The sequence below is a fragment of the Melopsittacus undulatus genome, chromosome 1 (assembly GCF_012275295.1).
Source record: "Melopsittacus undulatus isolate bMelUnd1 chromosome 1, bMelUnd1.mat.Z, whole genome shotgun sequence".
NCBI lineage: Eukaryota > Metazoa > Chordata > Aves > Psittaciformes > Psittaculidae > Melopsittacus > Melopsittacus undulatus.
This window is the reverse complement of record NC_047527.1, coordinates 67,373,895-67,401,182: the sequence shown is the minus strand read 5'-3', so window position 1 is coordinate 67,401,182 and position 27,288 is coordinate 67,373,895. Positions and strand designations below refer to the sequence as shown.

General features: G+C 39.3%; 1 protein-coding gene across 3 annotated transcripts in view; it reads right to left on the bottom strand.

The window, feature by feature from the left end:
* The window catches only part of TMEM245 (transmembrane protein 245), a 78,481-nt gene extending 60,365 nt beyond the window's left edge, over positions 1-18,116 (bottom strand). For all 3 annotated transcript variants that reach the window (XM_031052826.2, XM_034060960.1, XM_031052827.2), the window contains exons 1-5: positions 17,024-18,116; positions 7,349-7,466; positions 5,998-6,099; positions 5,013-5,120; positions 894-1,115 (exon numbers count right to left, since the gene is read on the bottom strand). In XM_031052826.2, the coding sequence (XP_030908686.2) occupies positions 894-1,115; positions 5,013-5,120; positions 5,998-6,099; positions 7,349-7,466; positions 17,024-17,647 (1,174 nt within the window). In that variant the 5' untranslated portion in view covers positions 17,648-18,116. The remainder of the gene's footprint in view (positions 1-893; positions 1,116-5,012; positions 5,121-5,997; positions 6,100-7,348; positions 7,467-17,023) is intronic.
* Between the last annotated feature and the right edge of the window lie 9,172 nt (positions 18,117-27,288).

The window sequence follows — 27,288 nt, the reverse complement described above, 5'->3', positions numbered from 1 at the left end:
GCTGGTACCTCCTCAAAGGAGGTGCAGTCATGAATAAGTTCACACCAGAAGACAGGAAAAGAGTGGCTGGGTCTGCAGGTACTTGGCTGCTAGCTGGAGACAGCCCTTGGTAAAAGGGAAAATATCTACATCTAATGTTAAATACATTTAAAATGCTGAAAATTAGCATTTTAACTGAAGCGTAGAGATAATCCAAGCAAATTAGGAAACTAAATTTGTTTACAGGAGTGGGAAAGGAGGAAATGCCTTCAGATTCTTATTAGCTCATGCATATTTCCAGAGTTCCCATCTTCTCTACTCATCCTTCAAAACAGTACTGGAAAAAGTGGCACTCAGTTTTAAAATAACCTCTTTAGATACCTACCATAACTAATTACATTCTTGCTTGATATATAAAAGAACAGATGCATGTAGATGTGAAGCAAATAAGCTAATTAACCTCAGAGCTAGAATTAGAATCAAATTTATCTTGTGACTTGTCCGCAGAGCCTAGCAACCCATTTTTAATGGAAATTAAAAGTTAGCATGAGCTGTACTTCACTACTAAATAACAGCCAAAATATTCTCTGTCTATAGGTGCAAAGCCATGAAAGACATGATGTCAAGTACAAGAAAACCAAAGCACTCTAAACCAAATTACTCTTACAATGTATGTCACTAAGTTATTCCAGGTAATTACACCAGTCAACACACAAAGCAATTTTACAGCCTTGTCTTCCAGATGGTAGCAGACAGTGCACATCCATCTTTTGGCTTGAAGCTACAACTCATCTTAACAAAAAGTTGTGGAAAAGTTTTAAATTAAAACTGATAAGCTTATAAGCCTTTCCTTCTACCTTATTTAACACAATGCCTAAGGCTATCCAAAGTCATCATTAAACATGAATTATTACCTGCAAAAGGCACCGGCAATAGCTGCACAATCCAGAAGTTTAGCCAGATCTGGACAATGACAATGGCCCACACAAGTGTAACAAAGTAAATATCACTAGTTTTCTTTTTTCTAAGAAAAGATCCAATCTCAGCTCTTTGTCTGCTCCCAGAAGAGGATGAAGAGGATGAAGAGGAGGAGACAGATGATGAAGCTTGTGGAGGCTGATCACCTTCTGTTGCTCCTAAAACAAACAAATGCAAACAAAGAAGTGGAAATGATCACATTAATGTTCACCACAGAACAGAATATGCTCCCTAGGGGTAAATCAATCTTTTTTTTTTTTTTTGGTTGGGCTTTGGGGTTTCTTTTGGCGATTTATTTAAAAGGTAGAGACAACCTGGGCACTGATCTCAATTTTGAAAAGCTAGCATTGGGCTAAGTTCTCCCATATCATTCAGCACCATACAAAGCAATGCTGGAAGGAGACGAAAAGATGCTACAGCCTCTAAGAGGCCTCCTGTCACTGCAAGTAAATTACAACCCAAATATTTTATCAAAGATACATAAAACCCTGAAAAACACTACTAAATGAAATCTAAAGTCTTGAAAGAAATCCTTGATTTCTCTTTACTTCAAATACTCAAAAAGGAATCTTCGATTTGCTCAAAGTTCATTTAAACAAAACATACAGCATACATTGACAAATTTCTTAGTATGTTTTTCAGTTTCCTGAACACTCGCATTACAAACATAACACACTGTGATTATATTTTAGTAACAAGAGGAAGCATAAATTAGTGGGTAACAAATCTCATTCTGTGATTCATAAGTTATTAAACATAAAATCCAATTCAAGAATTTGAACTGATGTGTTAGTCATTTTGAAATAAATAGTTAATAGTCATTTCAGGCAAAAACATTATGTCCAAATTGAAGTTCTTGTATGATAACATACTGTTTATTTACTTAATTTTTTAGTTGGTAAATCCATCTAGCATGGATCCATTTTCAATTGCTTTATGCAGAATCTCTTCCTAAGAACACTAGTGTTAATGTTACTGAGGCCCCATGCTGCTGGCAAAATGCACACACTTCCCACACACCATTACTTGAGAAAAATTTGCAGCCATGGTGGAAGAACGCATACACAAGAAAATCTGAAAAGTTTTCAGGTTGCTGAAAGAATATGCTGAAGAATAAAAGGCAATTTGTCATGTTGGTACATACTGAAGCAATGGAAACAACTCTTTTTCTGGACTTGAGTCACATCAACACCAACCACCTTCCTCCCACAAAGGAAAACTGCTGTAAAAACTGTATTACAATATACTACATGCATATCACTCATGTTCCACACTTGCAATTTTAGCTGCCATGTGTCACTAAAGCCATTCCTACCCTAAAGCAAGACAGCTAGAATGTACAGAAGGACAAGACAGATTTGTCATACGTGTACAATCGTGGTAAGTGACAAAGTCTGCAGCTTCAGACACTGGATGAACACTCTTCTTCTGTTGTAGAAGTCTGCACTGGTGTTCTACAAGTAAGTAGAACTATTTTTAGAGCTTACAATCTCTTCTGCACCACACTAATACAATAATGCAGATCTATTGATTCACCCAACTGATACACACTGGGATGATAACAGAAACATCAGCTTGTTGCTGGTAAGGTATCTGGTGGAACTTCAGAATTCTCCCAAAGGAATTAGAGCATGCATCCTAAAAGAAGATCTCTGCAAGCAGCCAAACACAACAGAAGCTTCAGGTGGAACGCTTCTTGGCAGATCAGTTCATGTCTCAAAGGGATGAATAGCCAGCCCTATCACACAAACTAAACTTTGAAGAGAAAGATATGAGCTATTTTTTCATAAGGGGAGATAAAGTTACCTGTAAACAGAAGTTTTCCTAAAGAATATAAAGTAGTTTTGTCATAATAGAGGTTCTATAATTCCCCTGTACTGCTCAGTCTATTTTTAAACAAACTAGAAGAGAACTAATAGAAACAAATGGATCCAGCTTACAGTGTGCTAAAGGAACACAAATTTGAAAGCAGTACATAGTGACTTCAGGGTCTGTAAAACCCCATGTAGTGGGGTTATGTGCTTACGATATTTTTAGAAATGAAATCTAAAAAAAAAAAACTGTCTTTCAAAAATTGAAAGTACGACAGTCTTTCCCGAATGGCTAACACAGTAACTTGTAAGGAGTTCTAGCAAAATCAGTATGTATGGTATTTATTTAAGCATTGTAACAACAACAAAAAAAAATTATTTTCCAGGCCATCTTAAGACACCTTTTTTTCTTTATATAGCATGCTATCAAGTCAACTCCTTGCTGGCATAGCATTCTGAATTATTCTCCTCCTCTTTTATAATTAAAAGGAGAAGGAACAACAGCATAAAGAGGGAGGCAAGTGTCTGCATCCCTGTGGAGAAAGTATAAGAATAAAAATCTTCAGAGTTAGATGAAACAATGATTTTATCATTATTAATTAAAAATTCCTTCAGAACACCAGGATGAAAGTACACCCTTCACAAATAACCACATCTTTCTCTAATTTCAAGATTAAAAGTGGGTTTTTTTAAAGAAAGAAAAAAAAACATCCAAAAATCACTGCAAAGGAAAACCAAGAGCTGTAGTTTCTTAACCCAGCAGGTAAAATCTTTTCTGTACAAGAATGATGTTTCATTACCATTCACACCATTCCAAACCAAAGATGACCAAAAGGATACTTTACACATATCACAGAATAGAATGCTAACTTCTAACAGACTGTTGGAAAATCACTTGAACTATTGGTTGGAGTAAGCAGGAAACTCCATATTTGTTCTTTTCCTGCTGTGAAAGAGAACAACAGAATTTGCAAGACAAAAAAGCCATCTAGTTGATAGCCTCAAGAAAGTAAGTCAAAACCACATTCACTACAAAAGACACCTTTGTAAAACCACTGCAGCTTTCTTTTGGCCAATAAAAGTTCGAAAATGAAAACAGGAAAAATAAAATGTTTGAAGAAAAGATTAACTGACAAGTAAAAAAGACAAAAAAGGGGGGCAACAAACAAGAGCACAACCACTAACAGCACATTTGTGGAAGAGTGCTACTTGACTGAATGTTCAGAAATCCAGCTAAAAGAATAATCTCATTTCCAAAATTAGAGACAGTGAGGTAATCATGATGCTCCGTTCTCACATTCCAGGACATATATCCACAGGGTTTTATATTTGATTTGATGATAGTCAGAATTTTTATATTGCTACGTTAAAATGTAGCAACAAAGATAAGAAAATAATAAGTTGTCTAAAGCTGCCTTTTTTATATTTAAAAATTAACTTTTGTAAGTGCACATCCTGTCAAGTTTTATGACCTGTTTTGTCTATTTGCGGGAAATGGATGAAATCTTTCAATTTCCAGAGATCTCCATAATAGCTTATTTTTCTAGCACAGAATTCCATCACAGGCCTACCCAGAAAAATGATGGTAGCATACAAATCCAGTGATGGCCACCAAAACAACTTTTTTTCCAGCTCTTTCCAGCCATTTCTTACAGACTTCTAGTTGTGCTACTGAAAGTGAAAAGTACTGTGATTCAAGCTACAGTGTCAAGTAAACTCACTACAGGAAAGACTTTGAGCATGCCATAGCTGAGCAAAGAGGGGCTTTGTCACTGTGGTGTTCACAAAAATCATTCCAGTCTGTCTGTACCCAGGCCAAAAGTCAAGTTATATCTTTTAACTACCAGCAAATAAAAAAAAAGACTAGGAAAAAATAAAAACTTTAATAAAAAAAGATACTCTCATTCTAACAAAAAGAAAAAACAAAACAAAAAACCCAAACCACCACAAACGAACCAATGAACAGCAGATCTCAAACTAAAACAACGAAACATAAAAAAACATTCTAATCAGGCCTTCTAAATATAAAGGAAGCCATGTAAACTATCATTTGCAAGACAACTTTTCTATTATTGTCATCTTAACATTTTAAAAATAGATAAAACTGTTTCACAAGGTAAGTATACGTGTGCTGTTTTAGACAGGATAAAGAGGATAGGGACTAGTTTGAAATTTGTTCTTAATTCCCTCCAATTTCATGCCTTTAGAGCAAATTCAAATGTTTCTTACACAGTATTCAGTCACCTGAGGGTTTTGAGGAATGTTCACTATCGGACGCATCTTCTGTCATTGAAATAGCCATGGCAATTGTTGAAGCAGCAATGGAAATCATCTGACCAGGAAGCTCTGCCCCTGTAAAATACATACATGTACACAAAAAAATGAAAAAATTAAGTCTCAAAATGAATCCACTGAAACTGTCAAGCAACAGAATTATATGGATAAACATTGTCAGTTTTTAACATATATGATAGTCAATATAATAAAACAGGAAAGAGTGTTACTTAGTATTACGATACACCAGGAGCCAAAACCAACAAAACGCATTATTTACTTAGCACTTTCCTTGATAATGGACTACTACTAGCCAAATCATTCACAGTTGCTGGCAGTCTGATTAATCTAAAAATCTCTGTACTAGATAATCACTTTTACTAAACAAGATTATGATGATTTTCAAGAAAACTAAAACAGCAAGACAGGAAGCTTCCCAAAATAATCATACAAGTAGTACTCAAAAGGAACACCTGATATTTGTTTTTATGTAAAACTGACTCACAATAGGCACAACATGTTTTTTCTCAAAGTCTAAACACAAATCATAATTTAAAGAAAGTGGTATTTTAAAAACAAATGACTGGATACAAGAAACTTGTTGGATACAGTTGTCTCAGTTTCTCTCATACTCAATCTTATGGGAACTACTAAACCCATATTGCTCATTCCTTATTTCAAATTCCCTGGGCTTGCTTTATGCTTGAAACTACATACAGGATTCTGTAAAGCTATTGGGCTTGACAATGAGAGTCACTTCTTTGTTACGGAAAAGAAACATCATTACAACAAATTTCTGTAGAGTCAAAAGATTCACTTCAGCACGAGAAACATACTACAGCACTTATCAATTCTTGCAACCAGTATGATATTGAATTTATGGCCCAGAATTTTTTATTTGACTTTACAAAACTTTTCCCTCCAACAATAAAAGAAATAGTGACTCATTTCTTACCAGAAGACTCCTTTCCATTCTGTTGTTCATACAACATGCCTACAGTCATCAGAAAAACTATAACCAGAAACACAGGAATTCTCCAGGAACCTGCCACAGAAGCTGAAAGACACAGGGTTGGGTTTTGTTTAGGTTTTTGGTTGGTTTTTTTAAAGAAAAATTATGCTGTTAATAAACTCTGCATTTAGCAAAACCAAGAAAGGCACCACATCAACCATATCAAGAACAATCTGGACAGAAACTGTCACAAAGCAAGCAAGTTTTTTACATTCACAGAAAGGAAGACTAGAAAACACAGGTGAACCAGTTTCCCAGTGAATACACCAAGCTGTTACCATTCCTAATTTCAGTGACTTTAAACCATGCTGATCTAGAGAACGATTTTAAAATCCACATCCAAAATTACATGAAAATACACAGAAAATAAAAGCATTTAAACATGTCAGATACCAGAGGCAAATCAAGTTCCACCTCCAACAATCTACATTTATGTTAAATCTCCACAGACTGGCATCAAGCAGTGACTTCTTGAGTTTTGGCTTTCCATTTAGTACTTCCAGCAAATACAAGATTGGCAAAATGTAAGCAAATGCAAAACCAGTATGTGTAGCTTAAAACCTAAGGAAAGCGTTGCCACATGGTCAGAACAACCCTTGAAACCTGCTGCTAAAGCGAAGTTAATCATGAAGTATACTGTGAAACCTTTTATCATGATGTTCTTCTATTATTTGCATCATACTTCCACCATAAACTGATATGATAATATAATCTGACAATTCCATATTAAATACTTAATATTACTAACTATAACCTTCTATTTGTATTAACAGATCACATAGGTAACTGGCAAATTTATATGATTGTTGATATCACACTGTATGCTTGTTAACTACTGATAGAAACTTTTTTTTCTTCTGTTGCTACTATTGAATATATTTTACAGCTTCAGCCTCAATTAATAGAAGGCTCTTAAAAAATAATACTACTAAAAATCACCACAAGTGAAAGTCTAAATCCACCCATACGTGACCCTAGCCCTTCTTTACTGCTCATAAGTATGAGGTCTATGAGCCAAATAAGGGAAAGCCTTGGCAAGTACAAAACGGGCAGGAGCAGAGGAAGACAGATGTTGCTTTCTTAATGCTTTCCTATTGCCAGCTCCAACACTCCCTGCTGGACACATGCAGCCAGAATTAGTGAGCAGAGAAACAGCCTGCAGATCCCAGCTGCAGAAAACAGCTCAGCTAAGAGCTCATTATGAAGATTTAGCAGAAGACCAAGGGAGTAGTTTTGTCTGCAAGGTAAAAGAATCCCAGTGGACATATTAGGGTAATAACTTCTTGTTACTCACCTAAGTGAAAGAGCAGCATAATCCAGACAGGGACAGAGACTGCTTTTAAGTAACGTTCAGTGCTTATATTCCACTTGAATGAAACCATCAGCAGGTAACCAACCACCAAGGTCCATATCTTTAAGAAAACGATACACACAGGTAAGGATACATTCATGAGTACAACAGAATTATATTTTGGTCCGTGTGTATATGCATGCACCCCAAGCTGCCATATCAGAAAAACTGAAGTCAGGTTCTAATTCTTTAAGAAGCCCTCATTTCACAACTGTCAATTCTGAAACAGGAGGTTTTGCTCCATGTAAGAGAAACATGAAGTCTGCCCCAAAGTCTAAGAACAGGCTACATATACCTTCGGTATGGTTCTCATGTGAAACAGGACTATACATGCTTTGCTGGACACAAACCCTAAAGGAAGATGGTTTTGCACCTGAGACCAAGCAAGTACTCTGGAACTGTTACCAAAGGTGAGAACCTAAACAAAATAGAGCCACGACTGGGGCCACAGGGACACAGCGCCAGCAAGGCACCACTTATTCAACACGGAGCAGCTTGTCAGCTCCTGTGTTCCAGCCCAAAGAAACAGAAAGGGCATTGGGGGGAGGGGGGTGTAAATCAAGGTTTGCCATTAGGATGCACAACAAAAATTGTGTTCCTCAGCAGTGTTGGACCACAAAACAGTCATGCCTTTAAATGTCTTGCGACATACAATTTTATCAAATATTTACCTAAAACCATTAAAGAGACAGAAAAATGTCTGTGACAACATACCAAGAGGCAGATGTGGTCATTCTGGTTTTGCTGCTTCTAACTGCTTTCTACAACCCTGCTTGTCAGATAAATCACAACACAGAATTCTAATTAAGAATATCGAGATGAAGAATTTGAGCTTGAAAATGCTGAAAAGAAAGCAGAAACCAGAAGAGGCAACAGGAGGTCAAAAGCTGCTACTCAGTAGAAGATGTGAAATAAGAGATATTAAGACCTGTTAACTGTGCTGCGTCTTTAAAGTAAAAATATTAATAAATCAATAAATATATTTCTGGCCAAATTCAACAAACATTCCCTATCCATAACCAGTTACAGGCAGCTTCAAATTTACACTTACAAACCCATAAATCCCAACAAAGTTTAAACATAACTTCTATTACAAACATTTACTGAATCAGATGTCACTGTAAGAAGAAAGAGTGCACTGGCAGAGACACAGAAGGAGCGACTGGACAGGACACACCAAAAGGGCTTTCACCTCTTTACTCTGCACTATATGACCCAGGCTGAAGAAGCAACTGTCCCTGTGAAACACCGGTTTGTGTGTCGATTCCTATGTACCTCTTTGGTGTAGAAAAAAAATATTCATTGTACCGAATTCAGCAAACAAGCACTGATGGACCCTGTCAGCTTCAGAGGGAATGCTCATACACACAAGGCAATTTAAAAAATGCCTGAGAAATGGTAACAAATGCATATATAATCCCTTTTCATACCAATCTTTCTTATCAAAGCTGATCAGTCCAATTTTTCACTGCTACTTACCTCAAGTTTTGCATCAACAGGGCTTGTTTATGGCCAAATGTGGACTCAAGACAAATCTCTAACACAACCCTTAGATATTAAGACCCTTAGATATTAAGTCATCAATGAATAAACAAAAAACTATCTAAAAGGCACGGCAGCACTTCTTGAATAGCACAGGTTTGTAACTAATTCGCTCACAATGCATATTACAACACAACTGTAACTGCAAGAGATAACTCAGCATGAAGATGATATCCTACTTGCTAACATCAGCCACACACATCATCTTTATGATAAATGTCCCAGCATCAAGCCAATTTCACTCTTTCACTTTTGAGTTTAATGATAAATTACAAACTCAATAAATTAAACTTTCTGATTTGAAATATGTCAAAAGTAGGAGGCTAACAGGGCATAAACCTATGTTTGCCAGCCAACAAAGCAAAACTTGTTACACTGCTTTCAACCATGCATGTAACCAAACTAATAGCTAGCATTTCAGGGTTTAGGTGTTCAGTATTTTTTTTGTGTTGTAAGTTGCAACAACTCATCAATTCCCATTTCTAAAAGCTTAGCAAATTACCCAAGTATTTCTTATTTCTACTGAATGGAGAGAAATAACTAATTTTAAAATAAACAAGCTAATCACAGTTAATATTTACAGACATGCACAAATACCGTATAGTGCAATTTTAGGATGGTTTAATCCTGTACTTTCCCCCTTCTTCCTCGCCTCACTTATCTTGTCTGAACAGACAGCAAAGAGCTCATTTCTCACATCTCCTTTGCATTTTGTAGCAACCCTCACAAATTGAAAATGTTGGTTTCCCTTTAGACATGTAACTTAAAACTGCCCTTAAAAAATAGCTGTAAGAGTGCATTGCAACTTCATGGATTTCAGTATCCTCTTTTGGGTTACAGTGGCCAGATTTAGAGGTATCTAGACTTCAGTTTTCTTTAACTTACCAATTAGAGGCAAAATTAGAGCATAGAAAGATGCAGCTTTTATGTTAAGCTCAAAAGCATCTGCTTCAATGTTTTTTCTTTCACATTTCAATGTTGGAAATTCCAGGATATATAAGCATGACAATATCACCAATGTTACTGAAAGTCTGTTTCCAGTTGCAGTTAAAAGTTGAGAGAAACTGAAAATCTGAAACACTCTTTTGGCTTTGGCATGATTTTTTTTTTTTTTGAGACTGAAGTCTTAATGACATTTATATTGACTTCTACTGAAGAGCAGAATTCCTTATTTGCACAGTTCACACCCTTTATTTCCTATCAGCAAGTTGATCTCTAAGGGAGAGGTTTTATAAATGAACTCATTTAACAGGTCACTGCTTCTAAGAGTTGTAGTTCATTCTCTCCCACTGGCAGTCAGGCAGTCCCACCTTTTCTGCACACCAGCTTCAAGGTTCACCCAGCAAGGAGAAGCCCCCTGAACTGACAAAAATCTATCCAGAAAAAAAATCCCACAATAGTTTACTTATAATCTAATACAGTTATAGCTGAACAGGGTCACAGAGGTAAGATAGGCACCAACAACAGGGCAACTGAAACATGTCTGGAGTGGAGTAAGAGCTCGTCATCAAGAGTAGAGCTCTAAGAACAACTCAGCCTTCCTTGGAATGTTGCTCCTATAACTCCACATCCAGCAATAAACACATTTCCTACCATGTAAACCACCACATTTTATGCACAACAGTGAAGAGTGAGAAGAATAACCAACAGCTATTTCTTTTGATATATGCCCTGTCAGCCTTCCAAAAGTTCACAGTTTTTAACAAGTCAGGATGTACCAAATGGTGCATTTTAACTCTTTCATTTTCTAGTTGTCGATCTACCCCTCCCTTAACTATTGTAAAGTGTTGGGTTTTTTCCCAGGCTGCTGTCTTCAACTTGGAAATCACACAGAAAAGGTGGTTTGGGTTTTTTTTGGTTGGTTGGTTGGTTGGTTTTGTTTTGTTTGTCTGGAGCTTTTTAGTTTTGCTTGAAAAATGAAGGGACACAAGGCATCAAAGGTATCACTTAAAAGCCAAACTGTTTGCCATCATGAACACCACAGTATTTTCTTCATGCATTTGTTAATTTGAAAGTGGTTTTCTAAGCAGTAAAAGAAGATAATAAGGAAGCAGGTGAGGAATTATGAAAATGTCAATCTGATTCCAGTTTTCCAAACTGAGATTAATTCCACATGGTTTTACTGTATATTCCTAAGTGCACAAGAGGAAAAAAAGTCCCACTATATGCAGAGTTTGGCACAACAATGAAAGCGTAACTGCCCTTCAGTTAGCATGGAGACAGTCTTGGTCAACCAAGATGCAAAAAATAAATCAAAAATACACACCAAAAAAGAAAACAAACCCAAAACCAAATCAAACCAAACAAAAAAAAAAACCACAAAAAAAAACAACAAACCAACTGAGCACACATGTAATACTACTATTCATCTCAGAGCAAATTCAACCCCCTCTTCCCTTCATTAAGGAAGCCATCATTTACCCAGGCAGGCAAATGCCATCCTGATTTCTTTCCTAAGTGAACACAAGTAAGCATAAACCTGACAGACTGGGTTATTCCTTGTACTAAGTCCAAAACGCTAGAACAGTACCTAGCTGCTTCTAGAATCCCCAGCAGTGACACATATCAATATGCTTGGCATTAACATAGACTGCTAAATAACGTGAAACAGAAACCTAGTGTTTAGTAAGCCTCCCTTTTTTTGAAGGGACAATAGTACAAACTTACAAGTAGAATCCTGGGGCAGGGGAGAACTGACCATCAAAATTAACACTGTCACACACAGGTTAAAAGTGTTTTCAGTGTGTCCTGCTCAATCCCTGATGGTGTTCAAGGCCAGGTTGGATGAAGCCTTGGGTGATATGGTTTAGTGTGAGGTGTCCCTGCCCATGGCAGGGGGTTGGAATTAGATGATCTTAAGGTCTTTTGAGACCTAACTATTCTATGATTCTAACATTTCCTTTCCTGTGAAGTTAAGGGAATCCCTTAAACCTCAGATATCCAGACTGCAGCTATGGATGTTGAAGATTCCTCTCCTCTAGTTCACTCTTCCTGTCTTAAAACAAGTTATTTATGAGAAACACAGTTAATAAAAATGCTATTCAGAAATCAAACTTTTCAAGATTCACTTGTGAAAAAAGGTTTTTTCAGAGAACATCAAGTTTTCTCCCTGCATACAGAGTACCACTCCACTGACATGCTCCATGGTGACTTTCAGAAGAAAAGGCTCCTCAACATACACAGCTTCTTCACCTTCTTGCTTTATTATACAGACCACAGCTAAAATTTTGCTGGACAATTCCATAACAGCCGCTCATTTCAGAGGTGGTAGGAAAAGAAATATCACTGCATTCAAATAATACATATAAATACAAAAAGTAAGTAACATTACGTAGTGTCCTATTCATTCACCTCAAGGCTAGCTGTCAGCCTAGTGCCCGGGGCTGCAGTTCTTGCATGTGAATCTAAACAAGCTCCTAAGCCTTTTCAAGAAAGGTACCTCACAGGAGGATCTGCCAAAAATGAGGGTGGGTGTGGAAGGGAAAAACAAAGGTGGAAAACACTACCAGCATCTCAGACTTGTCCCTGCCCCTCCCATCCCATCATGTTTTTAAATAGCACTCATGCAGTGCCTACAGAGTTGATCTCTACCAAGTTGTGAAAACAAACCAAAGCCTGTGGTTTTGGCAAGATGTGTTTACAGTCAGTATCTATCTGTAAGATTTATAAGCCATGATACCAAATAATGAAAGGATTATTATAAACAGCAGAGAGAATACTTAAGGGCTTATTTAGGTGGTAGGGGTTGGGGTGTTGTTTTAGTTTGGTTTTGTTTGGCTCTTAGGGGTTATGCTGGGCAAGTTTTAGAAACCTGCAAGCCTACTCTAAGAAGGGGAAAAAACAAAGAAATCTCAAAAAAAGAGAAATTATATGAACCTCAAAAATCATAACTGTGTTTTGCTCATTTATAGTTATTCCTACTGTATAATCAAACTTAACCTTTTCCCTTGCTAGGTGAACCCTGTATAGTGAATAGCACTGTGGAATCCAAGCTTCTTGGAGCCTGTGACCCAAAATATTTGCCAAGAAGCCTGTTTCAGAATTTCAGTCTGCAAGAGTTACTTCAGAGACTGCTGACATGTAGTGCCACCACAAATGGAAGTTTACCTCCTGGATGTCTTTGAGAGCTTCCATGGCAGGGAGCAGACAGCTGAATGGCTAAAACAGGAAATACTTACTTTGACAATATTCCTATGTAGTGGTCACAGCAAATGGTGTTTCCAGATTTGCCCAACACTGCTGTGAGGAAAGGACCAATATGGTCTTCTAACTACATGCTAACCAGTAGAACAACATGAGTTGTACCTACTACAGAGATATAAATACACACTGGTGCATACAGAGTTCTGAACCTGACCAGTAAGTTGTGGCAAACCAAGGAAGAAAGACTGGCCATCTGAGAATGACGGACAATCCTGTAAGCAAGTTAAGTCTAGAGAATTCTGCCAATTATATCAGATTTAATTTACTAACATGAACCTCAGAGTCAATGTAGAGCAGCTGTATAATCAATTTCATCTGTCAGGATCTACAAACTAACCATTTTCTAAATAAATATGACCATGTGAACCCTGCTGAACAAAAAAAATAAAACCCACAACCAACAGCTGGCGTTTCCTGTATATTGCTGCAAGTGTAAAATGTCAGGCTAAAGTAGTCTGAACTCATGTCAAAAAGAAAGAATTTCCCACACTTTTGATACAAGCATATTTCTCTATGTCTAAAATTAGGACAACAAGGCAAGATTAACCTTCAGCACGTATGCTAACCATGCTAAAACTGATGACACATATAAGGGTATATTGAATCTGCTAGAGGACAAACTCCTCTCCAAAAGTACAGAAGAACATTCCCCTTCCCTATTATACACCATTGAAGTTCATGTAGAGTGTGTGCCCCCTGTGATACACTTCTGCAAACAACCCATAGAGAAGTCTGGAGTCAGAGCAAAGAACTCATTTGGACTATATAACCAGCTCCTACGTCTGTTGAGCAAGTTTCTTCAAAGATGATGCAGGAACTGTAAAGCACGAAGGAAAAGGAGACCATGGCAACAAGATGCTTGTAGACTAGCCTAAGGTCTTGGACTTACCGCTCAAATGCAATGTTTTGCAATCACCTATCACAAGGTCCTAACATGGAGGTATCTAGGATTCCTAACTCCTAAATTGCAGGTGTGACTTAAGAACCGCTGACAGGAACGTAACTATTTCCAAATCTTCACTCATCAACTCCAGGAATGGCTTTCCCAGATTTGAGGACAGGAAAGGTCTCTAACATACTGGTGCCAAGATACGGCTTCCGATGTCATCATCATATGCAATTTCTGCATTTGGAGAACATTTCTGGATCAGAAGAGAATTTCTGTCTCTTTATCATGGCTAAGTAGATACCAAAAAATACCTTTAGTTACCTCTAGAGAACACCAAATTGATGTCCCAAAAAGCCATCATTGTTCTTGCTCAAATTCCTCACTTCTCTAGTGCAGCAGAGGGAATCAAAAACAGAGAAGACAACCGTGCATGTTCTTCCTCTCTGTAAGCAGCAGCACCATCTAGGTGAGGTAAAGTTCCAAATAAAAATAAATGCACCATACACCTTTGTAGCCCAAGGGAGGTTCAGTGGCTGAGGCACAGATATTCATCATTCACAAGATGAAAATTACCATAAACAAATGTACTATGCTAGTCAGACACTAGTCTCACACTTGAAACACACCATGCTTGTTCATCTCTTTTATGCTTTTAATGAATTATTTACATACCTGCCATGTTCTTGGCAAGAAAGTATTCCTTGCTGTCTAATGGGAAAATTTACTTATGTTAATTAAATTTTTCTGTACCAAAATATTTCAAAACACAAAAATCTAGACTTGCTTAGTGGGCTGCTAAAAGAAACTGTGCAAGAAATGTAATCACCATTCCTGTTGCTTATCAAATAGAATATCTATAAACAAAACAACAGTTGTAATCTTCATGCAAGATAACATACAGAAAGAACCTGTAAGAGTCAGGTCCCAGAGAAGAACAATACAATGGAGCAAGCTGACTAGTAATAAGCACAACTCCTGTGCAGCTAGCAGGCAGAATTTACACATGCAAACAGAGTTTTGCAATATAACGTGGCAATTAAACAGCTTTAAAATGCATAACTGAAGTTAGATACTATTGACTGATCTAGCTCAAGGCTCCTCAAAAACATGAATAAAACTAAGTTATCCTGCTACATATCCGAGAGAACACAAACCAAGTTAACAGCAAAATTTGGAAAACTGGAATGGGAAAACACTGTAAAACATTATAGATGATGCCATGCTGAGTTGAGCTTATCTACAAAGAAATGCCTACCATTTATTTCTCGTATTTCTCATACAGGGCCCCAGAAAGAGGCACAGGCAGTTCGCTTAGAAAGCTACAGCAACTGGTTTGCTTATGGAAGCCCACGGTCAGTTATTCTGACACAAACCCAAACGTCTTGCCAAAGAACACAAGCCAGAAGAGTTCTGGGAGCTCAATGGCTTTTGCCCAGTTAAAAAGCTACAGAACTTCAGTGAACACAAGTGCTGTATCAGAAACACTGGTGCAAAACAAGCGTCAGACACTGCTAAACAAAACTGCACTGAGCATGCACAGACATCCAGCAGTGCATTACAACCATAGTTACGAGGTCAAATCAGTGCAGCTTCCTTTAGCACCCTTCTACTTACACAGTGTAACGAATTCTGAATACAGGACCAGACTTAGCCAAGTCAGCTAGCGTAGCAGAATTGCCGACTTGTGAAAAAGAAAACTGGTAAGCCAATGCAAGAAGTCTTAAGCTGATCAAATAAATTGTGTGGCAAGAAATCTCGACTTCCCATCAGTACTAAGCCAATGCTTAGATTCTTTGCCCACTCAGCTGAAGGGAAAGATGGTTGTATCATGCCCCTCTTTATAAAAATACAGCGTGTCTCTATCTACTCAGTCTTAATTATACTTCTGAGACAGAACAGACCAGAAACAGGTCTGCCCTGACATTTTTCAGTATATAACAACACTTTAGAATAGAAAGCCAATAAAATCTCATCTTCCAATGTTTATTTTCAAGAGACAAACATATTCTTCAGTCCACCCTATTCAAGCTAGAAATAGCTCACAACATCTTTGGTGAGTATATTCAGGAGAACTATTACTTTTTTGTTTCTGGTATACACCTCCAAAGTTGTGTTTGAGATATCAGCATTCACTGGCTCCACCAAAGGAATAAAAACTAGTATACAAAATCAGAAGCCTGGACAAGCTTATTAGAGTTTTGGTGATGGTGGTTTTGGTTTCTTGCCCATGTACGATCAGTTTTAAGTGGTTCTTCAGTTTTACCTCCACATACACACCAACTGTGTATGCAATTTTCCCACTAAGAGGGAAGCGATGCTGTTTTGTTTAAAAAACTAGAACAGCTTAAAAAAACAAGTCTTTGGCACCAAGCAATCTACGAATGCCAACTGCACATCAGAGTTAATGAAAGTATAACTTACTGATCGTCTGTGTTTTCATACATGCATTAACTTCAGATCTCTAGCACCTTTTTGCATTTTCAATTACCACTAACAAAATTAAAATGAGTTATGCCAGAAGTTTTACCTAGTCTCTACACACTGAAGACAACACAAGGAAAATCAGCCTCCCAGTCTCTTTATCACCGTCAGTAACATTTGTAAGCTTTCCCCCTAAGTCACCTGGGGAACTCAGCCGCTACTTTACAGCACTTCATGCACACTTTACAGCTCCACAAGAGCCGACGTTTGCGCAAGACCTCGCTTGAGACGCTGCTAAGCCAGAGGTCATTCAAACCTGGAGCATGGCTAAGCTACCGATAGCAAACATCAACAGAGGAAAAGTATCCGCTCCTCCTTCCCCGCCCCGCCAGCCCCCTGCCGCCGCGCAACAAGTGTGATGGCGGCCGCCCATGGGGTAGCACACAGCCACATTTCCCCCTCTCCGGTGGAACGCCGAGGGAAGCTGGCGCCCGCCGCCCCGCTTACCCACCAGGGGGGCCCGGCCACCCGCGGAGCCCGCTCCCGCCGAGGCGGACACTCACCCACTGGCTGCTGAAGTAGTCCAGCCCCTGGCAGATGAGGCAGCCGGCCTGGGCCAGCAGCACCTGCACGCCCAGGGAGCTGCCCAGGCAGTAGAGTCCGTAGAGCAGCGGCCCCCCTGCGCCCAGGAGCAGCAGGAGGCGCCGCCGCCGCAGCACCTGCTCACCCAGCGCCTCCACGCCGTAGTTGGCGAAGCAGATGGGGAGGAGGAGTGTAGCCAGCAGGACAGGAGTGCGGGAGCGCTGCAGGCGGCCGAGCCAGCGGCGGCCCAGCGCCGTCAGCGAGCTCTTGAACGGGTGCAGGAAGGTGCCGCAGAGCACAGCCCAGAGCAGCGGCCGCAGGAAGGCCTCCAGGATAAAGTAGACCAGGACGGCGGCGCCGCAGCACAGCCCGGCGAACAGCAGCGCCCCGGTGTTGTAGAAGGCCTGCTTGATCGGCTTCTCCAGCCGCGGCAGCGACATCCCAGCCGCACCGCCCGGGCTGCCCAACGGCAGCCGTGGCATGGCCGCCGCGCCCTCCGCCCCGGCGGTACCCGCGCTGGCAGAGCCACTCGGCCGCCGCTCCTGCGCCGGCGAGCCCGGAGGTGCCACGGCCGGAGCCTCCGAGGGCTTTCCGCTGTCAGCCATGGCGTCCCCCCAGCCGCGCAGCGCCGGGCTCGGCCGCCGCTGACAGCGGCCGAAGCGCAACTACCGCCGCCGCCGCCACAGGCGAGGGCGCGGAGGGCTAGCCGGGGCTGCCGGGCGCTGTAGTGCCGCCCCGCGGCTCCGGGTGAGGGCGTAGGCCCAGCCCGGCGTGGAAGGGGCGGTGCTGGTGGGGAAGGGTGCTGGGAAATGTAGTTCCGCTCTGCGGGAGCAGGCGGCCGCCACCCGCACCCGCGGTACGTGGTGTCCCGTGGGTCCTTTATCCAACCGTTCCGGCCTCGGTGGCTGCCGAGCGCGGGCTGAGGCTCCCCACCGCTGTCCCTGCTTCTCCTCAAGAAGGCTGCCAAGGGCTGGAGGTTGAGAGCTCAGCAGCTTGCTTCATGTTTTTGCCCCCATCCCAGCAGCGCAGCCCTGTCGCTGCTCTCCCGTCTCTCCTGTCGTCTCTGGGGACAAAAAACACTCTGAAATTGCAGTGTCATTGTAAGGAGGAGAGCAGCACTGGTTAAACCGGCTGCAGAATTTTGTCTTGTCTGAACGTGTTCGGGCATCGAGTTATTTAACAAGGAAGGAAGGAACAAGGAAGCATCCGCATTTTTACTGGGAATTAGGCTTACAGAGGAAGTAATTTTCTCTGGGTTTTTAGACCTGACACATCTAACACTATGTTGCATAAAATGTTTTCCACAAACAAGCTAGGGAGGAACTAATTTCTTGCATCTGCCATCCATGCCTGAGGGTGACAGCTAACATTTTACAGACGATCCAGATGCCTCTATAATAAATAGGCTTGGACTGAGCAAGTTTAGAGAGCTGGACACAACACTTGAACTAGCTCAGCGCTGGCAGTACGCTGCTGAAACTGTTTTCTTTCCACCGCACAACCCTTCACTGAGTACTAAAGCTATTGTAATGCCACCATAAAACCACAAGAGGGTTCTTACTCTCCGAAAGAGGCACAGCATAGCCTCTACAACTTACTACAAAGGTTGCACACCGATAAACATGTAAAAAGTGCAGAGGTAGGGGATTTTTTCTTTATTTTCCGTTTTAGGATGTACATGCAAGTTTGAAATTTAGCGTTATGTGACCTCATGGTAGATTTCTGACCAGCAGGACTTTGGTGGAGCATTTCTTGCACAATGCGGATGTCTAAAAGTGGGGATTCCCCTGAAGGGAATAGTTTTTAACTTGTAAAGTGGGAACACAACTGTTCATAAACCAGATTTTAAAGGCAGAACAATACAAAGACAACAGACTATAGCAGGACCTATCCCTATCATCATCCCAAGGAGGAAAGGTAGAGATTTCTCTACATGCTTCCTGTAACCCACACTGCATCCTACCCATCAAGTTTCTAGAGTTTTGTGCACAGTCCCAACTTGTCGGTGCTGCAAAACCTTTCCTGCCTTTTACACACACGTTCATGCTTATAAAGGTCGCTATTGGCTCCTGCAACTCCTTATTTTCCTCTGACGAACAGGTCCTGTGTAGGTTTGGCAGAGTACTTTCCTTTCTTGCAGTGAAGGCATTTATAGACCTATGGGTACCCTATGGGTACCTCGTTTGATCCTGGTGGTGATGAGACATTACAAGCAGTTGTCTGTATGAGAAGCTTTTATTGCACCTTAAAATGATGCTGCCACTCAGTGCTCTTTGATCAGGTAGCTATGTCTCCCGGCAGGGTGCTGAAATAGGTAACAAGGGCACATCACTATCTGAACCTTTTCAGTTTCTGCAGAGTGGAGGAAGCATTCCAAAGAGACTCTAATGGCTCATTATAATACATTTACTGCATTAAAGTTCAATTAGTAAGTGTCAATTAAGACTTACATAAGGGGGAGTTAAATAAACAGATGCCAGCAAATCAAACCTTCAAAGCAAACCCTTATTCCTTGCATTTTTCTTAACAGACTCTGGCAGTCATGTTCTTCAGGAATAGAAATTAATAGCACCTCTTTGACTTGAGTGATATTGATTTACATAAGCTAAGGGTTAGGTCCCTGCTGTAGAAAACCTTTCCAATTCCGTGTTTTACTCTTCATTATAAATAACTAAGCATATCAGAAATAAAATAATAAAACAAACGAACAAATAAAACCAAAGCCACAATGCAATGAAATAAAGACTTCTATCTCATGTACGACCACAACATGAACACTTAAGAATGGGGACATGACCATAATCAGAAAACAAGCTCTGAGGTGACTGTTGAGGGACAATGCATGGTCTTCACAAGTCACACCTCAAGCTCTGAAAACTTATTTCCACAACAGATTTCAAACAACTGTATCCTTAACAGCTGGTTTTATTCAAGATTTGAAGCATTATGTGATTGTAGATTACATGCCCATCTAGGGGTAAATTGCCCTGATAAATCATGGTTTAGATGTTTTTATGGCCATACATAAGAAGTACACCCCAGGGTCCTATACTGCCAGTCCTTTTGAATGTATTTTTGCTACTGGTAATGCTTCAATAGTGTAGAGGGCAGCAAAGGAATGCTTTTGTGTCACTGCAGAAAACATGTATGTGCCTAAAAGTACACATATGGTAAGAAATTGTAATCTTCAGTGTTCTTCTATGTAAAGGAAAATATAAAATGAGGTATTAGCTATTAAGAGAGAAGCTTGTAACTTCTGTCTGCTGCTGCTGCATTAGGACCCATGATTTCGTGCACTGAACTGAGTATTTCCAAGTCCCCTTCAAGAAAAAAACAGACGCTCCTAGTTCTTATTCTTGTTATGTGCAGTTAACACAGCCTGAATTTACAAGCTGTCTTACATATGATAGTAAAATACTGGGTACTGAGGTAGCTGTGAAGCGAAGGAGACAACACTGGCAACACAAAGTTAATCATGATTTATACCCGAAATAACCACATGAAACTATGAAATAACTCAATAACAAAGCCACAAGGTGTCAGCACTGGTCTGTGTAGTTAGAAAACAACTCAATCCTTTGTTACAACCTCTGTTACTGAACATTTGTGAATGTTCAGTTGAGGTGAATTAATGAAATGAAATTAACCTCAGTTTAATGACAAAATAATATCGTCTTCAGAAAATGTCTTAACAATCTGTCAAATGTTACATAGTGCAAGACAACATAATTTCAGACCCTTTTTTGAGTATATTTAAGGCATCTATTGATCATGGTCACTCCGATAGTGCACAAGTAGCTGACACACGAGAGCCATCTTTTCTTGCAGCCTGCAGCTACAGGATAGCAATACTACAAACACAATAAATGGAGCACATAGTGTAAAAACAATACATTTTTTGATCCCTTGAGCTAACTCTTCTGCTCAGCCCACCAGCAAATAGTTAAAATACCCACTCAAACCTGTGAGATCTCCTAAATTGAAGCATCTCTGAGACTTCTGTAGGTGCTTTTGCTTGCTGAGTGTCACAGGACTTCCTTCTCTGTTGCCAATCTCTAACCATTTGACTTCTTTTCTGCAGAAGCCTGTTCTCACTGCTTCAGGAGCTGCTCCATCTGGCCAACCAATAGGGCAGTGATGACAGTAAATAAAGAACACCTAAATTTCTAATATTGGCAACTTTATAGTTGCATCAAGTACATTACAAAAACACAGCATAGAGATCACCACAGAAACCTCTACATTCCTCTTACTTATAGCAAGTGACAATAGGGTTAATTCTTTGTTAAAATGCAGGTGACTACATTTATTTGCAGCTTCATTGTGATTCTGATGGTAAAAGAAAAATGTAGTCCCCCACATCTGTTAATTTGCTACTGTGATCAGCATCACTGACTTAAATGCAGTTACTGAGAGTAATAAATCCAAGCCCACAGCACAGAAAAGAATTTTTAACACAAGGCAGCAGCAAAGACTTCTTCAGCCTCACACAGACTTTTCCCTCCCTTTTTATAAATGCCATACCACACATTTTCTTAGACTAAAAAGGCATTTATTATAACAGGTTTATAAATGTTTTTGTCTGTCACCATCAAATAGCTAACAAGGCTCACTTGAACACGAACATTTAGTATAAAACAGATATTACAAAGCAGTATTTTAGGGCATGCACTGATTATAAAGTAATCCCATAGGTCACCATAATTTCATTATGTATTCATTATTATTTTTCTGAAAAGACTAGTGCTTAAATACAAAGAAGTTTGATGGTTACTTCTGGACTGGAAAACCCCAGTTCTGCACTCCTACCCAATCAGATGCTCCTTGACTTCACATGGGTGCTAGGTACCGACATACAGAACTGAGCCTAGCATAAAGAATGGAGATCACCACTTAACACTGTAGTTACAAGTTGCCTATGTGTATGTTTTATCTATGGATTAGTCTTGAGAATGCTAACAGATAGATAAAGATAGACATGACATTTCAGGTTCAACCATGAAACTTCTTGTAATACAAAACAAGTGGCAAGAGTTAACATAGTTATGACAGTCTGCTTACTTGCAAAGAAGGTAAAGCAAACTCAGAATATATTAATCAGAAATACCAAGGCATACCAGGCAACTGTTTTAACCTAAACAGAACTCATGATGCTTCAAATATGCTAACAAAAATGTATTTGCCTACGTAAAACATAGGGACATCACACAAGTATCAGGGTCCCACCATTTCATTTTTCTAATGAGTTAATCAGTTTAGAATTTCATCTTTGACTCTCTGTGTCAAGACTTGAATGATAGATACCTCCAGCTTCAGAGAAGGTCTATTGTTGCAGTTTTTTTCTATTTCAGTGTTTATCACTGGTTTCAGATCACTGAAAAACAACTAAAAAGAAATCACTGCTTATACATGAGTAGTCCAATATTTCAGTTACCATATTTTGGGTTTCAATACTAAAATATTTTTCCACCTACATTTAAATATGACATTTGTGCTTCCTTTCCTAATATACTAATGCTCTACATGGCGATATTTTCTTGACTTATCAAATTTATCCTTTTTTATCTTGTTTGGGGAAAAAAAATAAAAATAATACTGTAAAAAGACTAATGTGAGGCTACTTTTTGTACCCAAGAAGGTGGCAGATTAGCATATAAAACCCACAAACATAATAGTGTAGCAGGTAACTTCTCAGGTTTCTATATATTCATTCTGCCTCCCCAAAATCAGCTAGGAGTCAGGGAACATGTAGGTTTGTGTTTTGTCTTCTTTTGTTTCCAAAGCAGAGTCTACCCTTTTGGGTTTAAACTCTCTTGTATAATTCTCAGATTTACACACACATAAATACCTTCAGCAAAACTGCATTACCCACATATTAATTCTGGGAAGTATATTTTTTATTAAACTTTGCATATTACTGTTTTGAGAAATCAGCAAGAATATTTTTATTCCTTGGCATACAACTCAAGTTCCTCTATTTAGTCTTCTACTAATACCATCTTATGAAATTGAGCTGAATGATGTCAAGCTTAAAGGGAAGATGTGAAGCTAAATCAGGCAAAACGTTGCAATCACTAGTTGGCATAAAATATTCACTGCCCTGTGCAGGCATTGGAGCCATGAAAGATTTGCACCTGCCTGGCACTTTTGAAAATCCAATTACTTATTTTAAAGTGTAAACACAGATTTGAGTAAATATTATTTAGGAACAGCTCAGAGAAGAGCTGCTATCAAGTAATTCTGCAACTCTCTAAAGAGCACAACTTTGCAGAAAGTTTAAGAGCACCACATGAAAGTTCACCTTGTAAGGACATTCCTAAACAGCCTTTAACTGCAGAACAAAACAAGCCTTCACAGAGCAGCAGCTGTTCTAAAATACAGGCTGTGAAGTCCTGCACGTATCCCAACCTCACATCGGTTTAGAAGAACATTCCTATTTAGATAAGAACCACAAAAGTAGGGTAAAAGCAACAGTTGTGAATGACTGTGCAGCTGGTCAGGGAAAGTTCCAATTCGCCATTAGGAAAAGATTCTTCACTGAAAGGCTGGTTGGTCACTGGAACAGGCTCCCCAGGAAAGTGGTCACACCACCAAGCCTGTCAGAGTTCAAGGAGTGTCAATGATGCTCTTAATCATATGGGTTAGTTTCAGGCAGTCCTGCATGGATCAGGGAGTGGGACTCAATGATCCTTATGGGTACCTTCAAGCTTGAGATAATCTGTAAGTGCAATTCAAACTATTTGGCAATCAAGAGGAAAAAAATCTGCCCCTTTCCTTACAGCAGATTCATTGCTATTGCCAAGTCAAGTCACAGATTTTCAAAGTAAGTAATGTCTTTTAAATCTGCTTTTTCACACCTATCAACTCCACAAGCTGCACACATCCTCCCTGACATTTCAAAATTGCACTGGTTTTGCCTCACTATCTGAGCCCAAATTAGATAAGTTAAATAACCAAGTTCAAGCATACATAATTTTACCAAATCTATTGTAAAAATCAAAGAAATAAAATTAAAAATACCAAATTAATTATTTCATACTAATAAGATAGGTTTAAAAAAGGAAGGTTTACCTAGAACTTGCTCTCTCTCTGCAAAAAATCAGATACCTTGACATATAAATTCCACAGAAATAGCTACAGAAAAAAGTAAAATTAAAAAAAAAAGTGAAAAGTTGACATATGGTTAAAAAAATGTATTTTTTATTAATTTTTGTACTCAGGAAATTGAGATCTTCTTTAAAACCTTCCAGTTTGATCCATGTCTGTGCTGGGCAGGTTGTGGGAGTGCTGTACTAGGTCCTAACGCACTGCTACAGAAATAGCAATAATGAAAATTTAACTAGAGAAGATAGATACTGCACAACAACAGCTGTTAAGAAAAAGATTTATAGCTCCCATCTTTTGACACTCAGTCTGCTGTGAGAAGTGTGTAAAATAGCCAGTGAGCAGCTATTTCCCACAGCACCTGACTACCATTACTGTCTATGGGTTCTGGGCAGGCTTTTTTACCTCTGGAGGCAAGATCAAGCCTCTAGCTCTTACCTTGGAGATTGATAGGAGAAGCCATCTTGCAGCATAGTTTTACCTCGAGCCTACAGCAGCCCTGACACAGCTAGGACCTGCGTAACAGCTTAATTCTCATTAAAGACAGACTCTGTTCCTTCTATTGACATCAAGTAATATTTGCTTGTGATTACGAGTGCCAGATGTGCTCTGCCACATGTAAACTTATGCAAAAATATGAGGTGTGCCCAAACCATTAGCCCTTCCTTGTCATTCAGCCTAATTATCAGTCTCTCCACTCTCCCGTCTCGTATTATTTGAGGTTACCAAATAATGCTACCTCTCTGTGTAGCACTCAGACTGCTTTGCCCATTCTTTACACACTGCGGAGCTAGGGTTGAAACAGGATATCAATTCATGCAAAGTCATGCACAGCTTCATGAAGCACTGAAACAACTCTAGTATTTAAATGTGGTTCCACTTCTATCATAAATCTAAGGCTCTATACAAAGTTATGCTTTCTATAAAATACTGGTACTTTCACAGTAGAGATCTCTGAAAATAAGTGTTATTAGAACTTTTGTAATTCTGTAAAATGCACATTTCCTTTTCCTAAAGGTATTACCCAATACTTTTCTTTGGGGAAACTATTTGGAAATGTTAAAAAAAGTTGCTACACATCAGTAGGGTGAAACAGCAAAAGCAGAATTACAAAGTGCAATTTAAATGCTAATAAAAGTTATGAAGTTGGCACATACATTTTAATTCTTCCTCTAGAGTATGGCACATGCAAACTTCCAGTGAACACAGAAGAGATCAGAAAGACAAGACAGAGGGTCTATTGTCTAAAAGGAGAGTAACTTGCATCTTTGTAAATGTCTGATGCATTGGAGGGATTACAAAGTAAGGAGAAAGTGGCAAAAAAAAGTAGTGAGGCCTCTGTCTTCCCTTAGATTTATACCAGTCATTTACTTACATCAACACAAATTTCTAACTGTGACCTGGATAATCATCAAGACAGCTGTGTGTCAGTCCTCTTTACCCACTAAATCCTCTTCACAGCTGGGCCATGACTTCTCACTATTACCTCACTAAATAACAGAAGGCATATGCAGAAACAGGGACAGGACACAAGTTACTGACAAGGAGCATGGTACTCACTCACAATAAGAACACCATCCACGGTTTGGCAAAAGAATCATAGAATGGGTTGAGTTGGAAGAGGCCTTAAATATCATCTAGTTCCAATTAGTTCTTCTTGGTTCAGACCAATATAGTGGCCCAAGCAAGCTTCAAGTCCACTGTTTGGAGGGCTTGCTGATGTAGACCATGCTCCAGTTATTCTCTAATTGCTGTGCTGAAGACTGGAAGACTCAATGCCAAACACAGCTTTGACAACTTTTAACCCAATCTGCATGATTTCTCAGATTAGGGAGGCCACAAGTGTTTATTTTCTTTCTGTCCAAGTCCTGCAAAGCTAATCAGAAAGGACAAGAAGGCCACACAGAGATTTCAAACTTTTCTTATCTCAGTATGTTCCCTTTCAAAACCAGAGCACTTTCTTTACAGCAATGAATGGAATTTTGAAGCAAGCATCACCCTGTATCCAATGACATTATCAAATCAGCTATAAAATCAAAACAAACTGTCATGGGTTCAGCAGTAGCAGTCATTCAGCAGTCCCCATGAGTTGGGGGAGCAAGAGGGGGAGTGAGTGAACGAACTGTGCGGATTTGGTTTTAAACCACGACACAAACCATTATCAGGCTTTTATTTGGGGGGAGGGCAAACAGGGGGGAAAAAGAGGGAGATCAAATAGTGCCTATGAGTATCTCATCTATACGTAAAATTGCAGTTATTTAATTGCAGCAAAGAAAAAAAATTACTTTCTGAAAGCCTGACCTCTCCACTTATTATTCTTTCTTTCCTTTCCTTTCCTCCTTACCAGTGAAATTTCAGGCCTCGCTAAGTATTTGTAGCAGGGTACCAGTTAGACACTACAGTCAAAATACAAGGTCCCTTTGCAATAGGCACTGTCACAAATATAAGCACCTGATTTCACCTCCAAGTAATGTACAGACTTTAAAGCATTCTAGACAAGATGGACAGAGTGAGCAGAGGATGATAATACAGTTAATGTAACAAGTGATGGTCACAACTGAATTTAGTTCTGCATGGAAAGAACCTACTAGAGGATGTTAATTAACATCTTGTGGTCTTCGCCAGTCCTGTCTTTCTTATTAATAATCAAAGTTGAGTTTCAAAAGTACGCCATACTTTAAATATGCCCTTTCAAAATTCTATGCTTCAGTATTAGGTCACCCTGCAGCAAGTAGTTCTCAAAATAAAAAGAGCATATTGCTAAAGTGCTTAACAGCTGCTTGCTAGTAGTCACCATAAAAACCCTAAAACCCTAATGCCTGCCTCCTTCTCCAGAAGTGGTCTTTCCCTCTACTTTATGCTGGCAACTGTTAATTAGAAAAATAAAAAAAATATTTGAAATGTAATAATCACTTCAAAATTACTTTTAGGGAAGTTACTTTGTAGTAACCTTCTGTAACAGAGACAAATACTGGGATTCAATATTGAAAAGAAAAAAAATCCACCCAAACATGAAAACCAAAATACCTTACATGACATTACTATGCTCACTCAAGACTTGACAAATATCATACAAAATTAAATACTACTGAGTTAAAACCTTTTCATTTCTTGTATGTCTTTTTCTTTTCATACTTTTCTG